General features: G+C 35.1%; 3 protein-coding genes across 3 annotated transcripts; all 3 read right to left on the bottom strand.

Annotated features, from left to right (window-relative positions):
• Positions 1-694: 694 nt before the first annotated feature.
• Positions 695-2,517, bottom strand: LOC18020025 (protein STRICTOSIDINE SYNTHASE-LIKE 8). Its single transcript, XM_006402859.2, has 3 exons — positions 2,171-2,517; positions 1,724-1,978; positions 695-1,607 (listed from the first exon to the last, which is right to left on the bottom strand). The coding sequence occupies exons 1-3, from the start codon at positions 2,455-2,457 to the stop codon at positions 1,019-1,021; spliced, it is 1,131 nt and encodes a 376-aa protein (XP_006402922.1). The 5' UTR covers positions 2,458-2,517; the 3' UTR covers positions 695-1,018.
• A 964-nt stretch (positions 2,518-3,481) lies between these two features.
• Positions 3,482-5,515, bottom strand: LOC18019920 (protein STRICTOSIDINE SYNTHASE-LIKE 9). Its single transcript, XM_006402858.2, has 3 exons — positions 5,120-5,515; positions 4,343-4,597; positions 3,482-4,213 (listed from the first exon to the last, which is right to left on the bottom strand). The coding sequence occupies exons 1-3, from the start codon at positions 5,404-5,406 to the stop codon at positions 3,640-3,642; spliced, it is 1,116 nt and encodes a 371-aa protein (XP_006402921.1). The 5' UTR covers positions 5,407-5,515; the 3' UTR covers positions 3,482-3,639.
• Positions 5,516-5,970: 455 nt separating this feature from the next.
• On the bottom strand, positions 5,971-8,313 carry LOC18019919 (protein STRICTOSIDINE SYNTHASE-LIKE 9). The gene is made up of 3 exons (XM_024157201.1): positions 7,905-8,313; positions 7,028-7,282; positions 5,971-6,728 (listed from the first exon to the last, which is right to left on the bottom strand). Exons 1-3 carry the CDS (start codon positions 8,186-8,188, stop codon positions 6,155-6,157), a joined length of 1,113 nt encoding a protein of 370 aa, XP_024012969.1. The 5' UTR covers positions 8,189-8,313; the 3' UTR covers positions 5,971-6,154.
• Positions 8,314-9,719: the final 1,406 nt, after the last annotated feature.

The raw sequence follows: 9,719 nt of genomic DNA, 5'->3' as shown, positions 1-9,719 counted from the left end.
ATCTTATTTGTTTTTGCGTTAGAACTGATTTGTGATGTTCATGTCATATTCTTATATTTAGGCTGAAAGAAGAATACAGAGGTCAAATAAAAGAACATTACATGAACATCACAAATCAGTTTCTAACGCAAAAACAAATAAGATTCAACAAACCAGTTTCTAACTCAAAAACAAAGCCAACAAAAGCGAGAATCCGAATCAAAACTGATTTGAGAGTTGATGATTTTTTATATTTTTCTTCTTCAAGTATTAAATGTGAAGTTAAGGAAAGAAAAAGTGAAGTTAAGGAAAATAAATAAAAAAGTAAGTATGACATGTATGTGTCTTTGGTATATTAACTATACAAGCCCATTCAATTCAATATCTGACAAGGATCAGTAAAAATCAAATCCAATCAATCTGAAAGTTAGTCAACATTTGGTTATGTAGAGTTTATTTTATCAATGTTTTAATTATCTTAGATTAAAGTTTACCAAATCGTATAATACTGTAACAAATACAAAACTCGAGACAGACAAATTAGGTAAGATCTAATGTAAATCAACGGGTTCCCTAAATCAACATTATTATTTTTCACAATAAACAAAAATAAATACTAATATGAAAAGAAGAAAAAAATAGAACAGACTAAATTGATTATATATTATCTAAGAAATATTTAAATCAATTCAAAATATACTACTATAACTCGAGACCACCAAGCCAATGCTATCACGACAACATCAATTGTTGGGAATCTTGTTTTCTGATCGTTGGAGTTTTCAATAATCTGTCAGAAACTCGCCAAACTCCAAATCTAGTCATGCGAGACACGACACACTTTACAGTTTAACCCCACCGACAATTTGTAATTACTCAAAACTAGATTCAACTAATTAAATTGAAATAAAAACTTTGTAGAATCCGTGTTTTTATTTCATTCACTCAAAAAAAAAAAGATGCATAAACATGATGCATTTGTGCTAGCAAACAAATAACGCCACTAATTAAGATGTTACTCTTATTGGCGTTGGGATACTCATTTGCCATCAAAAACCGACGTATCAAGAACCCAAACGGCAGGCCAATACACAGAGCCTAACCATAACTTTCCATCTTCTCTTTCATAAGCTTCACTAACATATTTCATTGTTGTCCCTTCGCTATCCTCAAGTGTCTCAAGAATCTCTCCTGTCTCTCCAGAGAGTTTCAAGATGATTCCATGAGGTTTCCCTCCGTTCATAAGATGAATCACAGTCTCCATCTTCAACGTCTTCATGAAAGACTTTCCGATCCAAGAGTGACTAAGAAATAAACGAGTAAACAAATTGTCTTTGCAGTGCAAGGCGACCCAGAAATCACCCGTAGGTGTACGCCGGATATTGTCCGGTAGACCCGGGACCCTTGCGAAGATTTCGCTGGTCCCGGTTTTAGGTCCTTTTACCCATATTCTATGGAGAATCCCTGTACCACCTTCGCAGGTGATTACAAACGATCCGTTTTTGCTTAGAGATAAACCATTTGGTAAATGGAGTTTGTCCATTATAACTTTACCCTCTTTCTTCGTCATATCGTATCTAATCACTCTTCCCACTCTGTCCCCGGATATAGACACGTAGAATACTTCCCTATCCAACAAAAACAAACATAATACATTTTCACAAGTCAATTCTATACGTGGAACTGAAACAATAGTCTTTTTAATAAAATTTAGGGAAAAAGTGTAGAGATTTAATTAATATACCCGAAATGGTATTTATCGCTACTATCATTGAAGTAAAAGACATCTTCCTCTTCGTCAATATCCATTTGGTTAGCAAACATAACTTTGCGACCTTCGACTTCATCAACGACTAACTCGGCCAAGCCTCCCTCTGGTCCGACCTTCATGATCCCAAAGTAACCATCACATATGTACAAATCTCCTGTTTTCCTATCGAAGCTAAGTCCCAACGGTCTCCCACAACTAGGAACAACCTCATGCCTCGAACAGTTATCTCTTCATTCAACAACAAAAAATAAAATAAAATAATTGAGAACATTGAGCAAAACCCTAAAAATCTAATCATAAGAATCACATCACACATCTGATCTAACTTTTTCTAAAGATCAACTAAAAAAAAGTTTGAATAATTTGATCATAACAAAACAGAGGAAGGGTAATTTGGTAGTTTTAGTTTAAGACTGAAACCTGTGAGGAGACATGTATGCGAAATCGACCCAACCAAGTTCTTCGCCGCGCCATTTGAGGATGCGACCGTCGGTGACGCCTACGTACGGGCCTTCACCTTGTGAATCGAATTCTAAGCTCTCTGGTCCATCGCCGGGGAGAGGAATGGTCTTAGCCACTTGTAGGACGTGTTTCGTGTCCTTTAGACGGTCCGGCGCGATGATTGATGACCAAAAGAAGAAGCAAACGACGGCTAAGACAACCGGAGCGGCGGCGACCGGCGTCAGAACTCTCCGGTTAATCGGCATGTTTTTTTAGTTTTTTTTTTCCCCTCTCTCTCTCTCTCTCGCTCGTTTATCGTTGGGAGAGAATGTGTGTGAATGATGCATGTGACTGACTTTATATACTCTATATACTCTATATAATATAGAGAGCTAAAAAGAAAAAAATAAATAAATAAACGAATAGATGGAGAACATATGTTTCTTTCTCACTTATTAAAGATTTCGGACACAACACACGCTACACACGTAAATATCTGTATTATCGGCTTGGGATAAAGTGCCACGTGTTTCACAATTTTGTCTTTGTCACCTCACAAGTTAATAGATTTTATAATAAGAAGATGTGAGTAGTCATAAACCCATTTTTTGGGGGTTTATTATAAGAAAATGAATAAAGTTTTGTTATTCAACGTCGGTTAATTTGTCAAATGACCATATTATGTCTGTCCTAGTATGTATAGAGAACAAAAGAAAAACACTAATCCTCTCAAATGATTCAACACAACTTACTGGCGTCTTCCGTTTGTGTTTAGTCCACTAACTATATCTTTTCGGCGTTTTGTTAGCGTTCTACCAAAACCATATGAGCACATAGTTTTAAATTAAAGAACATGAGAAAAATATTGTTTTCTAGTAAAAAAAAGAGAAAAATATTGTTTTCTAGTAAACAAAGAGAAAAATATTTAAAGCCAAAGAAAAAGAGAGAAAATTATTGTTTTCTTTTTCAGAAACAATATACAAACGATGATTCGCCTAGTTGGTAGAAAAGCTAATCAAATGCAAATTTGAATCCAAGTTGCTTTGACCAAAAAAATAAATAATAATAATAATCAAAGTGGCTTTTCAAGTGACTTTTTTTCCTTTCCACCACAAAAGTTGCAAAGATTTGATACAATACCGACATGTTCATTTCGATTTTGACATCTTGTGGAGCTTAATATCCAAGATATAATTTTATATATGTATCAGGTTTTAAAATTTATATACGAATTATCTTAAAATTTAAAATCCGAAGGTTTTACGATTCATTTAAATATACAAATGGATCTGAAGAAATTAAATGCATTTGTGCACATTTACACATATGTCATACAGACAAGACTAAATTTTGATTCAAAACAAGATACGTATTATTGTTAACAAAGATCGATTCATACACATGATATAATACATATACACGTAGATAAGTACGTGGACGTGGTTTACTCACTTACGATCAAGAACCCATACGGCAGGCGTAAAAACGGACCCAAACCATAACTTTCCATCATCTCTCTCATAAGCCTCACTTACATATTGCATTGTCTTCCCTTCTCTATCCTCAAGAATCTCAAGAATCTCCCCTGTCTCACCGGAGATTTTCACGGCGATCCCATGCGGCTTAAATCCGTTAACTAAACCAATCAACAAATCCAACTTGACCGTTTTTTCAACCAACTGCCCTATCCACTTATTATTTACCATCAATCTCCCTATAAGATTTTTCTTGCAATGTATGCCAAGCCAAAAATCTCCCGTCGGTGTCAAACGAATGTTGTCAGGATAACCCGGGACCTTGGCGAAGATATCGCGTGTCCCGGCTTTAGGACCTTTGATCCAATATCGATGGACAAGGCCCGTGGCAGACTCACAAGATATTAAAAAAGTCCGATCTTTGTTTATAGCCAAACCATTGTTACACCGAAGATTGTCCATGATAACTTTTGCCTCTTTTGTCTTCTTGTTGTATCTTATAACTCTTCCCGACCTCTCGCCGTTGACTGTCACGTAAAATACTTCCCTAATTGACACATATATACGAAGTTAGTTATGCGGATCATTACCTATGAAATTTCTCTAAAGACTATAGAGAATGCACATAATAGCATTTTAGTACATGTATAACTTAGACTTAGGTAAAGCCAAGTACCTGAAATGATACTTGTCGCTACTGTCATTGAAGTAGAGAACATCTTCTTCTTCATCGATATCCATTTGGTTTGCAAATATTACCTTTCGACCCTCTGCCTCGCCCACGACTAACTTGGCCAAACCTCCTTCGGGTCCAACCTTCATGACACCGAAGTATCCATCACAGATGTACAAATCTCCTGTTTTCTTCTCGAAGCTAAGTCCCAATGGTCTTCCACAAGTAGGCACTACTTCATCTCTTGAACAATTCCCTCTTCATGCAACAAGAATAATTTATTATCTATAAGTATACTGAGAAGTCACATAACAAAAACCCTAATAAATGTGAAACAACAATGTTTTTAGCATCATATTTTAAAAAGTAACCGGTTGAACATATAATCATTTGAAAGAGTTTTAAAATATTGGATTTTAAAAAAATTATACTAAGATAATATTTTCGTAAAAAGTAGTTGTATTTTTAAAAATTAAAAATTCAGGGTCTTGATCAATACTCTGGAAAAATTGACTATAGCCAATTAAATCTAGTTAATTATTAACATAGTTTATAGTTATAAAATTTTAGCTGATATACTCAACAAATCCACTTGGTTTCCAGTCCTAATTAGTCATTAAATCCAATCCTTGGATTTGTCTCCGATATATATATGGCCTAACAATAAAAAAAAGTGATAATAATAACCAAAGCATAAGTGTTTTTTGCTTTTGCATGTGTTGTTGTGGTAATTAAATATAGCCTTATATATATATATGCGTCATAGAATGAAATAAAAACCTGAGAGGAGAGGTGTAGGCGAAGTCGACCCAACCGAGACCATCACCGCGCCACTTAAGAATACGACCGTCCACGACCGCAGCATAAGGACCTTCTCCTTGTGGGTCCCATTCAATGCTCTCCGGTCCACCTACGGGGAGAGGTATGGTCTTAGCCATAGACAGTATATTTTTGGTGCCTTGTAAATGATCTGGCGCAAGCAATATCTGATATGTAATTACGGCCATTACAACCAAAACAGCCGGAACGACGACCCATGTCTGAGCTTTCTGGCTGATGATCGGCATTTAATTTTGCTCACTCTCCGGAGAAAAATCGGTGTTAGAAAAAAATGTGTCTAACAGTACTAGTTTTCAAGTTGTTGGCTGAAACCTCAAAAGTGATAATTATATAATAAATATTTCTCAAATAAAAGGAGTATATATAGAGATTTTGTTTTTGTTTAGTGGATGCAAACAATACACGTAATGCATTCGGCGTTATCGTTTGGTTTTGATTTGCCAGTTGTCTAATAAATAGCAAATGCCGTAAGTAAAATCAAAGTGTAGAACTAGTGAAAGCGACAATGTTGGGTTTTAGGATTGAAACGTTTCTTCTTTTATAGGACAAAAGTTGGTTGAAACTTGAATGATTGAAAAAAAAAAAGATAGACGAAAAAAGAAGAAGAAGAATATGTTCCGTTCACGAATCTTTTCATTTCTCATTACTTTGGTCTAATCTCGAATGTATTTATCGCTAATTTTTATTTTTAATCATAGTTTAGATGTGGCCACCAATGTTTTCTTTTTTTCATCGAAATTTTATTTGGTTGTTTTGAATTTATTGGTACCTTATTTCAGCAAAAATCGTCGTACCGGACAACAAGAAAAACTACATATACAAAAGCAAATATACATGCCAAACTCACTAGAACCTTTAAAACAATTTCGATTTGTATTTTTATTTATAGAAAAGAAAACCATATATAAAACAAATGTTGATTTAAAACACACAAGGGATCACATGGCTACGTACAACAAGCCGAATTACTACTACTCATTTGCGATCAAGAACCCATACGGCAGGCGTGAAAACGGACCCGAACCATAACTTTCCATCATCTCTCTCATAAGCCTCACTTACATACTGCATCGTCTTCCCTTCTATGTCCTCAAGTACCTCAAGGATCTCCCCTGTCTCTCCGGAGATTTTCACGGCGATCCCATGCGGCTTAAACCCGTTCATTACTGCAATCAACAAGTCCAAGTTCACTGTCTTTTCAACTATTTTCCCGAGCCACCGGTTATTAATCATAAACCGCCCTAACGGGTTTTTCTTGCAGTGTATGCCAAGCCAGAAGTCCCCCGTCGGTGTCAAGCGGATGTTGTCGGGGTAACCTGGAACCTTGGCGAAGATATCGCGAGTCCCGGCTTTGGGACCTTTGATCCAGTATCGGTGGACAAGGCCTGTGGAAGACTCGCATGAGATTAGAAAAGACCGGTCTTTGTTTAGAGCCAAACCGTTGTTACAACGGAGGTTATCCATCACAACTTTGGCCTCTTTTGTCTTCTTATTGTATCTGATCACTCTTCCCGTCCGGTCGCCGTTAGAAGCCACGTAAAATACCTCCCTGACCAACAAAAATCACATAAGGTTTAAGTTTCCTTCCTTTTTTTTGTTGTTAAAAGGCATATATAAGTCCAGATTGTTTCAAAATATTTAGGATTTTTTAAATGAAAGAAAAATATTTACTTTTTTGAAATATGTAAATGGAAACACTACGATTTTCTCTCCATTCATAATTAGAATTTACAGTTAAAAATACTGTTTAAAATGCTTTCAAGTGGGCATGTGCGGGAAACAAAAAAAAACAGTGGAAACCCTACGGGAAATGCAAAGATCGTGTAAGTAAATATATAAGTTATATACCTGAAATGATACTTGTCACTACTATCATTGAAGTACAAGACATCTTCCTCTTCGTCGATATCTATTTGGTTGGCGAACATTACTTTGCGACCTTCGGCCTGGTCCACGACCAACTCAGCCAAGCCTCCCTCTGGTCCAACCTTCATGACCCCAAGGTAACCGTCGCAGATGTACAAGTCTCCTGTTTTCTTCTCGAATTTAAGTCCTAGTGGTCTTCCACAAGTAGGCACTACTTCATGCCTTGAACAGTTCCCTCTACATACAACAATGATAATATATTATAGTTTTTATTTAAACAAAAATTATTGGTATCATTTCAAATAAACTACATTATATACTTTTTGACATATTCTATTAGATTAAAAAAATGGAAAAGCTTCAAGAAGTCGCAAAGAATAAAATAAACCAGCCTTGGAGTTTGGATCTAGTTTTAAATATTTTCTAAGATAAACTATTCCATATCTAAATATTTCATTCAATTAAACAAAAGAAGTCTATTGATAAGTTTTTTTATATTTTTTTGGCCAACAACTAGGTTACACTGATACGCAGACAAAAAGAAAGAGACTTCATTTTTTGACCCAAAAAAAAAGAAAGAGACGAGATACTAAACTACAAAAGATTGGGTCTGATCCAAACGAGATATTTGGACAGTAAGACTGATCATACCCTAAATTGATTTATAACACATACATTCCGATTCGCCGCAAAAATTAGACAACAGATCCAAAGTCACCCTAGCTAGTCCATTAGAGAAAACAAATAATAATAATAATAATTTGTTTTCCTCAACTTATTGGTTATTTACTTATTCATATTCATGTGTCGGTGTGTTCTAATAAACGTTGTAATTAATAATAAACAACATATAGAATACCTGTGAGGAGATGTGTAAGCGAACTCAACCCAGCCTATACCATCGCCTTGCCACTTGAGAATACGGCCGTCCACGACGGCAGCATAAGGACCTCCTCCTTGTGGATCCCACTCGATGCTCTCTGGTCCATGAACAGGAAGTGGTATGGTCTTAGCCATCGACAATACATGTTTCGTGCCTTTTAAATTGTCCGGCGCAATTATGGTCTGATATGAAATCACGGAAAATACGGCCAACACAGCCGGAACGGCGGCCCAAGTCGGAACTTTCTGACTAAGCGGCATTCTTTTCAACCTTACGAAAATTAATATTTTGGCTGAAGAGACGTGTGTAACACTAGCTGTTTGTATACACCTAGTGACATATAGTTATATAACATCTGAAAGTAAATAAAAAAGGACAAAGGAGTCTAGATATTTCTATTGTTGTGTGGATGAAGAGATCAACACGTAGTGTCATTTCTCTTTAAGTGCCAACTGTCTAATATGATTACTGCCATGTGGGTAATCAAACGTAAGCGACGATGTTAATTTGAGGATTGAAACTTCCATTTTTTGGACGAATGAAAAAAGAAAGGAAAGATCTAGATGCATGTTACTGTACTTACATACGTTTGCAGTTTTTCGCGCAACATTTCATTTGTTGTCACCTTTTGTTTATCTAAATTATCACTTACATTACAAATTGATCGAATGTAATTAACGTTACTTTTTCCCATTAAAATAAAACATAACAAACTAAAAATAAAAGAAAGTCTCGATATGTACAAATAATTAACATCACTCTTGTGTTTTCTAATATTTTCTATTCCATCTATTGTGTTTTTCTGTTTAGTTATTATAGTTTTTCATGTACCTCATAAATAAAAACTTGGTTTAAAACTTCAAGTGTAAATAAAAAACAGAAGGTCATTTACTTGATTAATAGAGCATCTTCATTGGTATTTTTTACTCAAATTTTGGCTCAGAAATTTAAGTATTTTTCATTTTTTTATAAATCGTTCTTTATATAAGAGATGAATAGACTATTTCTTACGTTAGATGGAGAATTGTGATTGATAAATTTTTTTTTTTATATTTTCATATATTTTATTTCTTTTTTAAAAAATACTAAATTATTTTTAAGAGACTCTTGAATAATAATGGAGATGTTCTAAACGTATATATATTTAAAGTAATTGGATTAATTGCCGACCTAATTTGAATTTAAAGTCGAACCCCACATAAAAGTGTTATATGCATTTTCACGTGACTTCATTTTTGGCCACACAAGTCACAGAGGTGTCCAATTCTAAATTATCCACGAGGGCCACGAGTACGAGTATTTTCCTTCTGACGTCAGACAGAAGTACTATGAGGGGCCTACTGCTAGAAAAATGTGTCTTGTTGGTAAGTTGAATCATTGATGCTATCTTGTTATAATATTTATAGTTAACAACGAAGCCAAATTTAATTTACCTATTTACAACCTACGGTAACAATGAAATATTCCACTTCTACGGTGGAGAGTTTTTCTCACGATATTCATAAAAGCGATTCGGACATCTGATTTATTCGGTGGTTTGGTTTGTCCGGTTCTCGGTTTACTCGAATTGGAAAAAATATTCTCGGTTTATTCGGGGTTTGTTTCGGTTGGAAATCGGTTTCAGGTATAATAGTTGTCGCCGAAGATAAACAGAACATACATGTATATAATATTGGTTTAGACACATAATAAACCAACTTTATTATAATATGGGCCAGACCAAAGTGTTTATACAAGCCCAAACCAAATGAATTTATAAGTTCAAACCATAACAAAATTTACAAGCCCAAA

The sequence above is a fragment of the Eutrema salsugineum genome, unplaced genomic scaffold (genome assembly GCF_000478725.1).
Source record: "Eutrema salsugineum unplaced genomic scaffold, Eutsalg1_0 scaffold_19, whole genome shotgun sequence".
Classification (NCBI taxonomy): domain Eukaryota; kingdom Viridiplantae; phylum Streptophyta; class Magnoliopsida; order Brassicales; family Brassicaceae; genus Eutrema; species Eutrema salsugineum.
The sequence above is the reverse complement of the archived record's forward strand: the minus strand, read 5'-3'. Positions and strand labels throughout refer to the sequence as shown.